Source organism: Lutjanus erythropterus, chromosome 10, assembly GCF_056507025.1.
Source record: "Lutjanus erythropterus isolate fLutEry1 chromosome 10, fLutEry1.hap2, whole genome shotgun sequence".
Lineage (NCBI taxonomy): Eukaryota > Metazoa > Chordata > Actinopteri > Lutjaniformes > Lutjanidae > Lutjanus > Lutjanus erythropterus.
Genome location: NC_139326.1, coordinates 6,550,047 through 6,566,725, shown reverse-complemented (window position 1 = coordinate 6,566,725; position 16,679 = coordinate 6,550,047). Strand labels below are relative to the sequence as shown.

The 16,679-nt window shown below is 41.7% G+C and overlaps 1 protein-coding gene across 1 annotated transcript; it reads right to left on the bottom strand.

Moving 5' to 3' along the window:
* Window positions 1–3,974: 3,974 nt before the first annotated feature.
* Window positions 3,975–16,156, bottom strand: phyhip (phytanoyl-CoA 2-hydroxylase interacting protein). The gene is made up of 5 exons (XM_084729445.1): window positions 16,011–16,156; window positions 11,004–11,180; window positions 8,121–8,295; window positions 7,791–7,908; window positions 3,975–5,215 (listed from the first exon to the last, which is right to left on the bottom strand). The coding sequence occupies exons 2-5, from the start codon at window positions 11,178–11,180 to the stop codon at window positions 4,669–4,671; spliced, it is 1,017 nt and encodes a 338-aa protein (XP_084585571.1). The 5' UTR covers window positions 16,011–16,156; the 3' UTR covers window positions 3,975–4,668.
* Window positions 16,157–16,679: the final 523 nt, after the last annotated feature.

Below are 16,679 nucleotides of genomic sequence, written 5' to 3'. Positions count from 1 at the left end.
TCAAGCCATAACATGGTTTCTGCCATTTTAAGTAGTTCTTATGACATTAACGCACATTCAAGTCTTCATTTTATTCTGAGAAATTTGGTTTTAATTAGTTATTTGGTGCTATAAAGATGGGGGTTTCATGCCATAATTGACACCTGAGCACTACTCGCAACTGAGTTGGCTGGGTGTATGGGCGGCAGTGTTGGGAAGTAATGCATTACTGAGTGGTGTATTACTGTAATATTATTACTTTACCAGTGAGTGATTGTATTCTAATTTGAAGGTGACACTCAGAGAGGTCAACTTTGTTTCTACCACAGCCGACATCCTTTGATACCAAGTATGTAAGTAATGTTATTACTTTTTAAAGTAAAACGTAACTTATTACACTTCCTCAGTAACTTGCCCAATGCTGATGGGCGGGAACTCAAAAGCACGGCGCTCTGGCTCTAAATGACGTCACCACAAAAGTTGGCAGCGCTTGTATCCAGGATGTTTGGGCTTCAGGTTGGTACTTTGGGAGGAAGTGGAGACATGGTGTCCATCTTTATTTATGTCAGTGTGTCTGACATTCTGGACACTCACCAGTACATGCATTACTGTTGTACACCGGGGAGGGGATCCCTTTCACTTTGGGCATTTCTGGGATTCCCATATAGGTCAGAGATTACTGTGCAGGGACAAACAGAAGCCCCCATAGCAAGAGAGCAGCTAATCTTAGCTCAGCCCTGTTTATAGCGCCGAGGCTCACTGTCAGAGACTGATTGCAGGGAACTCTGTGATACCATCTTCCTCATTACTTTCCCCATAAAACCCCAACACACTGCTTTCAATGTCACATTGCACCATATTTTTCTGGAGTCAGTCGTGCAACATTCAGATACAATGAATTTCATTATCATAACTCTACGAGTATCTTGTTAAGAAGCATTACATTTTTTTGGCAGGGATGCTTGAAAACTAGTTAAATATTAGACATTTGGCAGTCAGAGGTCTTTTTTTTAAGACAAAGAACATCTGGCAGTGACTTTAGAAAGAGCATAGCAAGAAATAGAAAAGCAGAATATTTGTTGTGACCTCCTTAATATTTAAAAGTACAGACTTTTAAAGGTAGAATATACAGGATTGTTTGTAAATGCACTGTTCAAAGTAGCCCCCCCCCCCCCCCTCTGGCTCAACGAACGAGACCTGGAGACTTAATTAGAAGAGGGAGCGACGTTAGCAAGAGCAACGCAGTGAATCCAAGACATAAAACGTTATTTTCTGATTGTTTCACAGCGGTTATGTTCTAAAGCACAAATAACCCCCCCCCCCCCACCTCCACACTAAGCCAGACTTTGTGAGAATACAGCTGAAGTGATCCTCAGTATGTGTATCTCTCTCTCTCTCTGCAGTTCTCATAGACAGGATTCAGAAAAGACAGACGTAAAATGGGATGTAACTGCTGCAGGCCTGGTTCTGCGAGAGTGCAAAGACATGCATTGCACCCTCAGTTTGATATTTTTGCACTCTCACTTCAGGCTTGCCAGCTCGTCACCTTTCAGCAAAACTCGCCACTCGCCGACAGTGGTCACCCATATGATTTGTGCAGATCTGGTGAGAAACATTTTTAAGGGAGGGACGAGGGTGTAGAGAGCCTGTCTGCTCAAAGCAACCTCCATAAACACAGTGGAGTGCAAACATCTGATGCTGTGGATGCTGTTTGGATGTTCATGCATGACTGTCAATAAAAGACATCCAGTGCCTACAGACAATCGATTAACTAGTCACAGTACAGTGTGAGCCCAGACCATCAGTCTGTGACTTGCTGTGTGGAAAAAGTCGAAACGAAGTTGCTACTGGTAGCCTGAGGTAAAAGATAAAAGGCAAAAGATCAAAATGGTCTGCTATCATTTTTTAAAAATAAGTTTTGTCCCGTTTTCATCTGCTTCTGAATAAGAGCTAGCTCATGTATGCATTACAGAATATAAAATGTATTACTTCACCTGTCCTTGAGAATTGGGACAAAAATAATTAATACCAACACTCTAATTTAAATTTTTTCATGAACATTTGTTCTTTAATGATTTATTTATATGAATATAAAATGCAATTTATGAAATTTTTGGTTTGCTTTAATTTTTTTAATTTGTAAACTTGCTCTGTGCCAGAAAACACCCATGTTCCACACAAAAATTTACACCTTCAAATAATTAAAATTGATCTTTTAAAATATATTTTTCAGCATAATTGAAGAGTAAAAATCAAAACCCCCTAAAATACGTTTTTGTCCCATTTCTGAAGAATGAGTGTTAAAATGAAAACTTTTCACTTTACTTAGTTTAAATCTCCGGGGACTCCCGGACTCCCCTAGTGAGTCTGCATTTTTAACTGCTCACTCATCCGTCTCACCTTTTTCACACCTGAGCAGTTTGCATGCCTGTCAGTTGAAATTTGAATAATAAATGCTAAAAAAAGGTGGTAGGTAAGTCATCCATGGTGTCTGCAGCTGTCCGTGTATATTCAGGGCACACAGACTGTATGTCTCCATACGCACCCTCTATTTTGGTTCATGTATGTGCTGCAGCACAATGTGCAAAAGAACTGGGCCAAGGTCAGTATAGATCAGCGGGCGTTGGGATTATTTAATACTTCACGTCAAATACATCACATCGCTGGTCTCATAGCTTTGACACAGCTGTGGCAGTCACAGTTAAACGTGATAACGAGCAAAGGGGACGCTTTACCTCCACAAATCTGCCAGAGACAGACAGAGTATGATTTTCCATCAGGTATTTATGATAATGATAGAAATGAAAAATAAATAATGTGTTTCAAGGATAAAACATGAGCTACTTTTGCCACGAGCCCTGGTGTTCAGACGTGTCCTTCATATAAAAGCAGAATATGGAGTTAAATTCGACCAGTCTGATGTGTGTAGGTCTGTATGGTTATACTGTAACAGTCTGATGTTGTTTGCAGGCAACTTAACACAGCGAGCAGCTTTGTGTAACAGCACTGTGCTCTGCTGCAGCGCCTCAGAGACTACAGATTTGTCCACACATCACGCATGTATTTACTTATGACTGTTTACAACTTTGTCCAGTTGTGTTCCAGCATAATCTGTTCATCAGGGGCCACAGTCAGGCCTGTAACACCTACACTATGTTTCTTTGCTGCTGCTGGTCTGAACTTTAGATTTTAGTCCACCCCTGCTAACTACAGATGCACACCAGTCATTTTAAATAAGAAAACACAAGCAGAGGGCAGAATCTCTGCAGATATAGACACCGACTCACACTTCTAGTGCATCATAAGTGATGATTTAGGGGGATTATTTTCATGGGTCCAGCACTTAATTGCGTCTTAATAAATAATAATAAATAAAGTTGGTGTAATATTTAATGTGCTGACTATGTCACAGTGACGCAAGTAGGGGTTTGTGCTGTGAAATGGTGACGCAACTGGCTAAATTTAGAGATGTAGTGCTGTAAATTACTGGAGTGCACATATGACATGCGCATGCATCTAGAGACGTTCATCTGGAGGTTTGTTTCAGGTCATTTAACCACTGTTTCACCAAACACTGCACTCTGACAGGCGTACAAACATCTGTCAACTCTAACTGAGCACACAATCAAATGTTGGACAGACTGGATGAAGAGTTTCATCATGTTGAACTTGAGAATGTTAAGTAGCACTTAGTCCACATGAGCATTCACTCTGTCTGCTGCGTCTGTGAGTCACTTCACAGATGCCTCTTACTGCAAAAACTGCTCTCTGTCTGATTGAGGGTTTTAGCTACAGAGCTTTCTTTAAAAGGTGATTATTTGAAATGTGAACTACTTATATTTCCTGACTTGGAGAAAAAAATAAGTGGCAGAGCACCGTTCCTGGGCTCCCCGCAGCACTGAGGCTAAATTTGTGGGTGCTTGTGTAGAGACAGTTGCGGAGGACACTGACAGACAGAAAGAACACGTTCGGTTTTTAGTGATTGTAAAAAGAATGTAAATAAATAATTCCTTGTTAGTTATGACCTTGTAAGTTTTGTTTGTCTTTAACTGCGAGCACTTATAGGTTGTCCAATGTGCTCTAGGCACTGACTTTTTGTCAGAACCTCTCGGTGCTCCTGATCTACAAATTAATCACTATATGACTTTTTTTTTTTTTTTTTTTTAAATCCTGCATAGTATACCTTTAAAAGGAACATGCTTCTGGCATCTACACTTGCAGGTTGTATCAAACCTACATTTCTTTAAAAGAAATCACATCAAACTAGTAGTTCAACATAACAAAACATGAACTCAAACACATCTGAAGGAAGAAGGTTTTGGAAAAGATATTCAGAAAATACCACAAAGACACCAGAGAGCAGAGACTCTCAACAGATGAGGAGCAGGGATTCTGTCCAGTCTTATAAAGCCTATTATGTCTTGTTCAGCAGTCATGGGTGGATGTTCACTGTATCTCCAGCTGTGATCATGATGAAGTTGTTCGATACACATTGTGAAAGTCTTCTATTTAATACTCACTATTCTAGTCCAGGCAGGAGGGAAGAGGGACAGCAGCATGCACACACCTTGAGAGGTGGGCTGTTTCCACTGTGTTCTGACCTGCACGTGATTTGGTCTCGTGCAATGCTGTGTCTGTCAGTGCTGCAGGCTCACACGCTCCCAGCTCTGCCCTACATCAGCACCTCCCTCAGCGCCCAACGCTGATGTTGCACACTTTGCAGCTCGGGTCTTTCTTGGCGTTGGCCGTGGTCAGACTCTTGAGCTGGTGGTGCCCACTGATCTGCTCCACGCTGCCCTGATCCAGGTGGACCGGCTCCGTGAAAAGCACCTCGAGGATGACGTCACTGGCATGGCAGTACAGAGGCTCCTCCCCAGGCCTCTGGGGGTCAGCGTACGTCAGGAAGGGGTTGGAGGCCAAGTCCAGCGTGGGGAGGCGGGTGCGACAAAAGGTGTCTCCCTCTGAGCCGACGGGGGCCAGCACCAGCACCACGTAGTGGTAGGCGGTGTACATACAGTAGAAGTCTGCAAAGTACAAGCTGATGTTGGGGTTCAGCAGGTGTCCAGCTGGGATCTGGAAACGCAGGGGCCCATACGGGGAGTCTTTGGGAGGAAGGCCGGTGTCAAACTCTGTGTTGCAGCTGAAGAAGACTCCTTGCAGTTTGCCATTGATGGGAGAACCGTGACTCCCACTGCAGTCTTTTAGGGCTGGACGCATCAGGCCTCCACACTCCTTTCTAATCCAAGACATGAAGATGGAAAAAGAATATTATGCTCGAAGGAATAATTAGACATTTTGGGAAATTCATAGTGGCCATTCTACACCAATTTTACTGGACGGGGCAAACTGGGACCAATCGTTTTGTCACAGGGACAAATTCAACCTGTGTATAACAATATTTGCTTATATTTTGGCAAATTAGCACCATTAAATGTAGCCATTAGAATTAGCTATTAGCTGCTCCTGTTTGTAATGCAATATCCATTGAATTACTTTGATACTGAAGAAAACCTGAAAACGTGATGATTCTCAGGCAAGTTCTGGAGTTGAAAGTACTTTTTAGGACAAAGTGTCTGACAATATGCTGTTCATACTGTATATATACTGTGTTTAACAGAAAATTTGATTGGTATTTGTTTCAGTAACTGTATTCCCTTACAGTTACAGAAAAAAATGTAGTCAGATTACAGATACATTTAGTAAAAATGGGGATATTAATAGGATTACAATTTTTGAATAAAGAGCAATATATTACTATGCACAGTGCACACACAGTTGCCAATTCATTGACATGGCTTCTGGTGAAAAAATGCTTCACTGGATGTAAATTTTACAAGCTTTAAATCAATCACACAGAGAACTACTACTACAGAGAACTTTTAGCAGCATTTTTGAATTGGCTAGCATCTTTCAAGCAATCAAAATTAAATTTAAAGAAGCAATATGTAGTCATTGCACATGCAAAAATGAGGACTGCACTCCAAAAAGTGAGTTGGATCCACAGACTATATTAAATAGGTTGAAATCCTTTTTAATATACGATCTATGGTTGAAGCGAGTTGTTTCCCCCCTGCCCCCTGCCCCCTGCTGCCCAGACAAGGGAGAGACAGGCAGGTTGCAGGAGCCCCGCAGGAACCCAACAAAAACCCTGCAGGAGCCTAACAAGAGCCCCACAGGAGCCCCGCAGGAGCCTAACAAGAGCCCCGCAGGAGCCCCGCAGGAGCACAAGATGCATGCAACCTCATGAACTGACAATAACAAGTGACGACCTGTCCAACACTGTAAGATCAGCTGTTTATAACTGTGAGTTGTCTGTCACTGTAAAGTTAAGACCATTATCCTGAAAATACAGACTCTTGATAAGTTTCGTGGCTGCCTGCCTTGGTTCTGCTAATTTTGCTCAATTTAACAGATAAACATCTACTTCTTCTAAAATATTATTAATGATTTCTTATGACTCATTAGCAGACATTTATGACAGTAAATATATTACAGATTTCACCTTTAAATAAATTGCACCCAGCCTTTTTCTTCCCCGAGCTTAAAATATCTCCACACAGCTGACACGATGACAGTATCTCATGTTACTCATGTTCTAGGTACTGCTCATGTGACCCTGATCTGTATTACTGTGACACATCTTTCTTTACAGCATGTCACTCAAAGTTAAGCATTTACATGATACATTTAGGCTGATGGATTGTATCAGATCATATGTTATTATTATGTAGTGTATGTATCAGATCAGAGCATACGTGCTGGCTGTGGGGAAACAGTAACCACAGCTTTGTCTGAAGAAAATCTTCCTATCAGAGCTCTAAAGTTTGTGTAATCAAAACAAAAAGCAAGGTGTAAAAAAAGTGGTTTCACAGCAGGTAATGTGCCAGACAGTGTCTTGGCCAGGCACAGTAACTTCCTGGAGTCTCGTCATCACTGTGTCAACCACATAGCCTGAAGACTCGTGGAAGCTGCTGGTCCCAGCCAAGTAAGAGTTCAGTGCATAACACCCATAAAACCACAGCATGCTTGCTTTTGTGCCAATTAAACAAACAAAACTTAGCATTTATCAGTGAACTATAGAGGTGTTAGCAGGTGGATTTTGATATCATTGGACAGAGCCAGTTTCCTCTTATTTTCAGTCTAAGCTAAGCTAACCAGCTGCTTGCACTTTTTATTTACCACAAAGCTCAACAGTGAGGTTCTGAAACTGAAAGTCTTATTCATATTCTGAATATAGGATTTTGATTATTAGTGATAATGTCATAACCATCCAATATAGATTTACCGCAAGCTATGAGACGATGGTTTATCCTCCGGAAGAAGCCACAAGTCTGTATATCAGACTTGTTTTAATAAAATTACCTTTTATTCACAATGTTGTGGAAAAGTACTACACTACACACAATCCTTAATAACAGCAACATCTCTGATTGGTGAAGCATGCTGTTACCACTGAAATATCTAATATTTTATGGGATGAGTAGTTCCTTCAATCTTAAAATAATTACATACACAGCCTTGTACTTTTGCCTTTTTATCCATTTTCCAGTCCTTTTTTTCGTTCCAGATCAAACGTTGTATGGTCATGATTCATCACATAGTTAATTGACTTGTTTCTAGGCTTATATCTCTTTATCTATAAGGATCTTCTCAAATGTCAATAAATGAGAAATTCACTTCTGGAACTGGAATCTTCTTATCTAACTCAGCAAGAAAGCAGATAGCTATTTGCCAAAACATCATACTTTTCCTTTAATTGCTGCTGGAATTTCTGTAGGTACACAATGAGGACATAATGAAGCATCACTGACCTGACATAGTCGAAGTATTCTGGGTGCTGGTTGCGATAGAACACAGAGAATTTCAGCAGCCTCCCTGCAGAGCCTTTGGCTTTGTCAAGAAGCTGCTGAAGGTGCTCCATGGCGTAGTCTGCAAAGTTGAGACGAGTTGTGTTATTTCAAAAGTCTGCACCACTTTGAAATGCTAATGACTGCTCGGTGCTGAGACGGAATTGCTGTTTTTTGCCGTTCCTGTGCACTGCAGTCCTTTGTACTTATCTTGTATTGCTTTGGTGAAAGCTGCCACACTGTGTATAAAACATTATCAGTGTTACTTGAGCTAACAGGCTCTGTGTGTCATACCCCCGGTGCAGAACTCCACCACCTGGCTCCACTCTGACACCAGGTAGTCACCATCTGGCTGTCGGACAGCAGTTTGGACGGCGACACAGTACTCTGTCCGCGGGCTGAGGAACCAGTGTCCCCTCACCGCCATGGGGAGAGGCACGGCCTTGGCCACCAGCTTGGTTGGCACATCCTGCAGAGAGAAGCAGGAAGGAGCTGACATCAGGGACAGGATGCAAGGTTAGAACAGGCTGCTGCGTGTTTCATTTACATTTCAAAACAAATGTAAATGCAATTGTTAAGTCAAGCATCTCCTTCCATAAACTTTGCCTTATTAGCATGATATTCCACTTCAAGCTCAAGCTGCTGTAACTAGGATACATCTAATCAAATCAGCGGCTTTGTTTTGGCCAAGGCCTCTGAGAAGCACGGCTAATTAGCGCGGGCTCAGAGGCCCATATATCCATGGCAACATCTCTGATGCAAGTTTGTTTGTGCCACTTTGTGTATCAGAGAGAGAGAACATATCCTCCACTCAGGATCAGTTCACTCACTCAGTCCTAAACGACGCTTTGACATCATAAAAGCACTTTTTCTGCTGTTGAATGCCAGCTGCAATAATAGACCTGAAACGACGGGAGATCACAAATATTCAGCTTCAGCTACTGGGACTAAATTTAGACACTGAATTGATCACTTAAATGCTGATTACACTGTTAATCTGTGGGCATTCAAGCACTGTAAAAAGGTAAAAATCTTTCCTTTAGCTGGCTCCTCTGATCATACTTTATGTAGAGGGATGGACAGGTTAGTCATCATTTTATTGTTCTTATCGCTCATCTGGTGATCATGCTGTTCACTGTTGCAGCACTCAGTCTGTGTAACTCCTACTAACATGATTTCATGTTTGTTTTTATGTTGCACTTTATGCAGCAAAACCAATTGTCCTTTGGGGGACAGATGTTCAACTTGACTTGATTTAAACAACACCAAGAGTCTATGGCCATGAGGGTCTGCGAGGCTTCACTTAGACACAGCGGTGCTTTGAGCAAAGTTATTTTTAATAGTGTTCACAACCTTACTTTGTTGCTAAATACAATAAACAAAGTATAGTTGAGGCTAACAGGAATCATTTTAGCTCTGCAGGTCTTATTTGACACACTGAAAAGACTTGTTAATGGCAAAGTTTAAAAATCATCAAATTTATTACAATTCATGTCAATTTATGTAACATGTAACTGCATAAATTTCATGGCAGTCCCCTCAATAGTTGTACTTTTGCAAGAGGACCAATGAGTCCAATGATTTGCAAATCATTTATCGACTTGTATTTGGATGAATGCAGTGCAAAGACAAGATATTTAATCTTCAAATTATTAACATTATTGTTTTTATACACCAATTCAGAATGTGATGCCTGCAACACGTTCCAGAAAGTTGGGAGAAGAGTAACAAAAAACTGGGCAAGTTGTGGAATGCTCAGATAACCCCTGTGTGGAACATTTGACAGGTAAACAGGTGACAGTGTTATAATTGGATATTAATGGGGCATCCTGGAAAGGTTCAGTTGTTCACAAGCATGGATGGGGTTCAGCACTGGGTGAAAAAATGGCAAGAGCAAATAGTCCAACAGTTTAAGAATGTTTCTCAACACAAAACCGCAGGAATTTAGGGTTTTACCCATCTAAAATCCATAATATTATTAAAAGATTCAGAGAATCCAGTGAAATCTCTGCATGTAAGGGGCAAGGCTGGAAAACAAAATTGGATACATGTGACCTTTGACCCGTGTCACTGCATTAAAGACCCCATAATTGAAGTTGTATATCAAGCAAGAATGAGAATTTCACTTTCAAAACTTCAACAACTAGTGTCCTCAGTTCACAAACACTTACTGAGTGTTGTTAAAATAAAAGAACTCATCTGTCTCTGTAATGCATTCAATGGAATATAGATCCAAAAGAATCAGCTGTTGTTATTTACATTTTACAAAGTGTCCCAACCCTTTTAGAATCAGGGTTGTATAGTCAGTTTCTGAAACATTCAGCCAGTATCGCCCCTCTCAACTTACACACTGGACCTTTTCCACAGAGGATCACAAAAGTCGATAGACTTCATCTACTGCGCTTTGGCACCATGAAAGTCTTTGCAAAATTTTAAGGGGATCTGTCAACTGTTGAAATAATTCAGTCTGGACCAAAGTGGTGGACCGTGTAGCTGACAGACAGACTCAATTTGCTATCCCTTGAGCCATGGCACTAGCATGGCTCAAACTTAATGGGTAAACATCTGTGAAAAAAAATGTGTTGTACGTGCTGCAGATGCAGTTGATCTGCAGATCTGGGGACTGCAGATGGAAAATGGCTGGTAGCTAAATGCAGTACAAAGCATCTCCTCTCACTGCTGAAATGAATCGTCCCTGACAGTATATTAAAGAAAGATAAAAACACCGCGCTGCTGTTGTATGTGTGTGGTGTAAGAAATTTGTGAACATGAAAACTGTTCTGTGCTCTGGATGAACGTGTCAGTTTTTGTCCACTTTAAAAGGAAACAATGTACAAGTGAGTCACTGGCCTGAAGCTGTTGACTGCACTCATTTTCCTTTTTCACCCGTATTGGAAGTGACTGAAAGGGCGCAACCACTGCTTTCTGTGTTCAGACTAGTGCAGAATATCATGAGGCAGTTACAGCCGTCTGTTAACCCAGCTAGACCTCAATAAAAGCCACATTTTACTGTCTCATTTAGGCTTCCACTATTATCTTAAAAGGGCGGACAAGGACAACCTCTTCACCAGTCCTATGGTGAATAATGATCTGTGTGAATCTTGAGGAACAGAATAGGTCCACGGAAATTAAAGATGAAGATACATGAGGTGGTGCAGCAGTTTTAAATTTTCAGACCCTGTGTTTGAAGCGGTTGGGGTCCCTGCTCTCTTTGCGGCTCAGGTCGATGAAGAAGTGTGTGGCTCTGGCCGTGTCCTCGGGGGTCATGTCCCACACGATGCGGAAGGAGTCGCAGGTCACCTCACAAATCTGGATGTTGCATGGGGTGGAAAGAGGGGCGTCCATTTCTGTCATCTGCCTGTAAAACGAGAGATAAAACCCAGAATGTAATCTGGGACTGTAATACCAGCAGGGTTGGGAGGGTTACTTTAAAAATGTATTCCGATACAATTACTAATTACTGTAACTAAATGTAATGGACTTCAGTTAGCTGTTTATGTACAGAATCCAATTGAATATAATTTGTTCCCATAGTCTCAATATCAGTGCTGGAAAATGGCAACATCTATTGAGAGATTAAATTGCACCATGAAAGTGGACACTAAGCAGCATCACAGCTGAATACACCTCAGACAGAATCCAATTAACCTTTCGTTTGATTTAGGGATCTGTGTCCAGGATTTTTATGCACTGTCCTGCTCTTTTCTCCCACCTCCTCCCCCATCGTCTTGCCCTTAACTGACATTTCCCATCATTACACAACTCGATATGCTCCCAGCTGAGTGACTGGCCTCTGCTTTCCCCCGTGCATTTCATAATCCACCTACAGCAGTCTCCCAGCAACCACACGTCTGCAGCCTCACTCAGACTTCTCCTGCAATTCTCAAGGAAAGGGCTCACCCACAAACAAAACCACTGCTACACCCGTCAGCAACAATTTAAACTGAGCGTAACTTTTTAAACGCTCATGCCGCCCCGCTGAAGTGCATGCCATTTTCAAAACAGCTGAGCAAGTGAACTGCCTGCAGCTCGAGGGAAATCTTCCAGCAGCTTTTATATTGTCGAGGAGGTTTAAGTAGGTATCAGGCGGCTGCAGGTGATGTATGATCATATTTCCTTTGTTGCCCATCAGTGGTTCGATCCAGGCTGCTGCACATGGCCCTGAGTGCCGGGCTGTGGGCAATCTGTTGGTCAGCCTGTGTTTGTGTTTGATTAGCTGTCACCTTCCCCCTCATAAACTGATGGGAAGTCTCTGCAGCCTGTGCACAGTGGTCATCATCTCTTGCCCTGCAGACTTAGTACACATCCATTCCTCCATAGTTTGCTTGTCATTTTCATCCATCTTAAATTTGTTATTGCAATCATATCCAGGGCCGTTCCTAGCTTTTTAGGGGCCATATGCAAAATGTAGTTTGTGAGCTCCTGTTTTGTGAAACCACAGTGGGGAGATTCCGAACCCTCAACTCGCGCAACTCATCACAGCTCGGTGCACAAAAAGTGGCAATGGAAATGCAATTCAGTGAGGTATGGTTTGACTCAGCACGGTCAAATGTGACGATGGAAAAGCCCTACAAGTGAGCTATCATGGTGCCCCTCATGTTCAAAAGAGCACAATCCACCGGTTATTGTTGAAAAGTTATTATCCAGCACACCTGGCACAATTTCTTCTTTCTTCTCATCCTAGCTCGTCTCATACTGACATTTTGTCACGACCCCTTGGTGTCTCATATAATCACACAAGGTAGCCTTTAGTGATTGAAAGAGACACTATCAGAAAGCTTCTTCTTCTTAACATTGTGACATGGTTGTACTTTGGGTAGGTTTAGACACAAAACCTACTTGGGTAGTTTAGGACCAGTATGTTACGTTACATACGTCACTGAAGTGACTCACAAACACAGATTTTAATGTGTTTTAATGAACTAGATAGTGTAAGATGGCACCCATTCTGTCCAATAAGAGTTGCTTGCCTTGTACGTAACCCAAAAAAGTACTTCCTGGGTATACGGTCCACTGAATATGAATTTTAGGCTGAGTGGCGATGTCGTGCCTAGTTCATATAATACAAGACGAAAGACACATGATGCAACTCACGCATGTAATGTTATATACCTTAAAACTTTTAATAATGTCGGGCTTTTTACATGGGAAACAAACACCGTCCTGCCAGGCCATCCAACTACCAGACCTCCTCCAGATGTGGACTTTCTCCTTCTTTATACTACATCAAAAGCCTGTTGCATCTCTTTCAGCTGTTAATAGTCTACTGTGCACATCTGTATGACTCACCTCATTGTGGAATGGGCGAATTGAAATGAGAACAGGCAGTTATTTTGAATTGGACCCATCCATAATACAATCTTCAACTTGCTTATCTAATTAGGCTCACTAGATTGCAGAAGATAATGGCAACAGTTAGCTACTAGCATTCTGGAAAGGTGTGCTCATGTGAATACTGATGTGACATGTAACAGACTGAAGACTCATTTATGCTCAGCGTTAAATCCGCACACAGATGTGGATGGAGCCTTGTGTCTGTACTTTGAGCTTTATTTCATCCGTATTTCTGCACGTGTTCTGAAAATATTTGGGTACGGACGAAACAGAGCAGTACCACCAGTAGTTGTGGGGGCAGTGTAGTAGCCAATAGTTCCAAGACATGACAAAGATGTCTTACAAAAAGTATTTGTCCTCACTTAGTTAGGGAAAATTATTCTCCATTCACTTGTTGCAATGTATAATAACCGCATAGACCACTACCGTCTACAACGCTGCTTCCGCGTTTGCCTCTTTCTTAAGGTACATTATGATAACCTCCTCTTTTTCTTCCTCTTCTAATTTTTGACTGTTAGCGGTGCCCTCTAGTGGATGTATTGCATAACATCCATGCCAATGAAAAGGACTTGTGTCAGTGACACTGTCTGAAGCAGACTATCTATTTTCACACGTAAAGGGGGCATAAATGAGCCGTAAAGTGCCACTGAAGTTGCATTACACTACTTGGGTGCCCCCTGGTGGTTTTTGGGGTCCTATACAACTCCATTGTCTGCACATAGATGGAAACAAGCCTTAGCACCTCTTCCTGTATAGCAGAGCATGTTTCATCTCTCCTTTATTAAAATTACTCTCACACTGAGCATTATGCTAAATAACAGATGTGCCAGAAATAGCAGTTTAGTACAAACAGTCACTACATGCTCATTTTGGCGTCTCTGTGATCCTGCTGATGCCTGCTGTAGTGTCATAGTGTGACTGTGAGGTGAGTTGAGGTGTTCTCCAGTCAGGATGATGGACAGGCTGCAGCAGCTCATTAAAGCCTGTGAACTGTGAAATTTGTGCGGTAGCTCGTTCACTCGGAGGCCAGGAGGGAGAGGGGCTGTTGCATCACGCGTGCACGTGTGTTTCCACGCGTCTGTTTTCCAGCTGCTGTTCTCATTTCTTACCAGGGTGTCTTTTCAGAGATAGAAACTGGGGCAGGAGGGAAGAGATTCTCACAGGACAAGTCATCAAAAGCCCCCACGTCTCTGTCTCTGTGTGTTCCACTTTTGAGTCGAGTGCACGTGAACACAGTTCAAAAGCAGGTTTCCGTACCATTCACACGAATCCCATGGTCCTCATTTATACATCAGCCTGTGAGGAGAAACGTGAGCCAATTACCTACCTTTGATAGGCAGTTGTTCCACATCAGGCAACTGGATTTAACTAATAATTATAACAGAGACCCATGTCATAAATCATAATCAGGCTTGTGGAGTAACGGATTGCATGTAGCAAGATTAGGATACAAAACTTAATCAGATTACAGATACATATAGTAAAATGGGGATTATTTGGCAGAATACAATTTTAAAATGCATTTCAAAATAAAGAATGGTATGTTACCATACACTGTGCACACATTATATTCATTATAATGGACTCTAGCAGAAAAACGCCTCACTGGGTGGAAATTTCAGCATTATTTTGTCTTTAAATTGGAGAACAGGAAAAACATCACTGTGCAGTGACAGTTCTGCCTTCAGCTGTGAAAATGCTGTCATCATACAGGAACTCAACATCTAATTTGAAGAACCATTTACAGGAAAGACCAATGGCTAACGTGAGCTACACAGACAAACCCCAACATAAGATACACAGCCCCTAATGCTAACGTTAGACCAACTGCTAACATTCGCCACACAGACCAACTTATATATAACTGGTGGTGATGCTGGTGACCAGGATGGTGTGTTTATGGCAGTTTACTTGAAGTTTGAAGTGTGAATAGTGTTCTTAACAGTGTACATTTAAATGTGCATAACTATGGACATAAAATATTCTATTAGGCTCAACAGTTTTACCATATTTGTTTTTGAGTTAATCCAAAAGTAAAGGAAAGTAATATTGTGATACTTGGATTAGATTACAGACTACATTCTTTAATAAGTAATTAGTGATTGTATCTGAATCCATTTTTAGAGTAACCATCCCAGTCCTGATCATAATATATCCTGAAGTGTGCACATCAGGCTGTGAGTGCTCAGTTACACTACAGAGATGCTGTTATCTCAGTGTGAGACAGCATCATGAAAGAAGCTGCTGCATTCATGCATATGGATCAAGGCACGAGAAAAGCAACTCTGTGCTTCAAAGTCATTTCTTTCTTCTCTCAAGGAGAACACTTTAAAACACATTTAGATGGCTGCGCGAGGGAGGAAGAAAAGACACAATTTCCTCAGCACGTTTTTAAGGGGATGGAATGGCCATTACACAGTATGAAACACTCAAAAATAGCCTATTGTGCAAAGTTCAATAAACAAGCTGAGATATTTTACCACTAATAGAGTTTGATACGCTTGCAACTCCCTTGCACAATTAAACCAAGCATTAAAATTTGGGAAAATGAGCACCAATCGCATTACATGAGCCAGTGAATGCTGCTGTGTGAAATATCTTCACAGGCACATGTGAAATGGCATTGGAGGGATGCAACTAATGTCATTACACACACATGTGCACATGAAGAGGAACATGCAAATCAAACTCATGCATTAACACCCAAATTACTGTAGTCATTTGACTTCATGTGCACAAATGAAACCATCACGGCAAAGGATTATTTCATCTCCACAACTTCATACAATAGATATATTTTCTGAGCGTTGCAAGCATCCATAAATCTGCTGATTTAAAAGATTTCCTTACTTGTGTGAAGCTCAAATTTATGATGGGAGAAGATTACAGCCGGGCTGAAATTCTACTCTCTTTTTCTTCCTCCGCTGCAGTTGATGATGGATCCCCCAGGAAAACTGATTAGGAGGTGAAACGAACACACAGGCTCCTCTTTTCTCTCTTCTCTCCGTCTGTTTCTCTCTCACTCTCTGTGTCACACAAACACTCTAACCCCCCCACTCCCCCTGCACCTCCCTCCATCCATCCCTCCTCCCTCCCCGTCTCATTTTCGCTCTGGGCTCTGTGGATGATGATGTTTACTTGACTCATGTATGCAGCCACACAGGATGAATTAAAAACATTCAAAGGAGCAAACAAAAATGAGAATGTTGCCCACTGGAGTGTTGACTCAGGCAACCTCGTCAGCATAGTGCTCTCATCAGCCAATCACACACACAGGCTCGGGGAGTAACAGATTACATGTAACGGAATTATGTAATTATAATACAAAAAAGGTAACTGTAATCAATTACAATTATTTAGTTGTTACATATATACAAGAACTCAACATCTAATTCAAAGAAACATTTAGAGGAAATACCATCAGCTTCATTAGCTATACAGACCAACATCAGCTCCTAACCTGGTGTCTGGTGGTCCCTCAGGGGAGTTCACAAAAATCACAGGGGGTCCCCAAAGCTT

Coding starts and splice junctions, on each gene's coding strand:
- phyhip (XM_084729445.1), bottom strand. CDS start 11,180: ATGACAGAAATGGACGCCCCTCTTTCCACCCCATGCAACATCCAGATT. Junction 7,909..8,120: donor GGTGGAGTTCTGCACCGGGG/GTATGACACACA, acceptor TCAACTTTGCAG/ACTACGCCATGGAGCACCTT. Junction 5,216..7,790: donor GAATACTTCGACTATGTCAG/GTCAGTGATGCT, acceptor GTCTTGGATTAG/AAAGGAGTGTGGAGGCCTGA.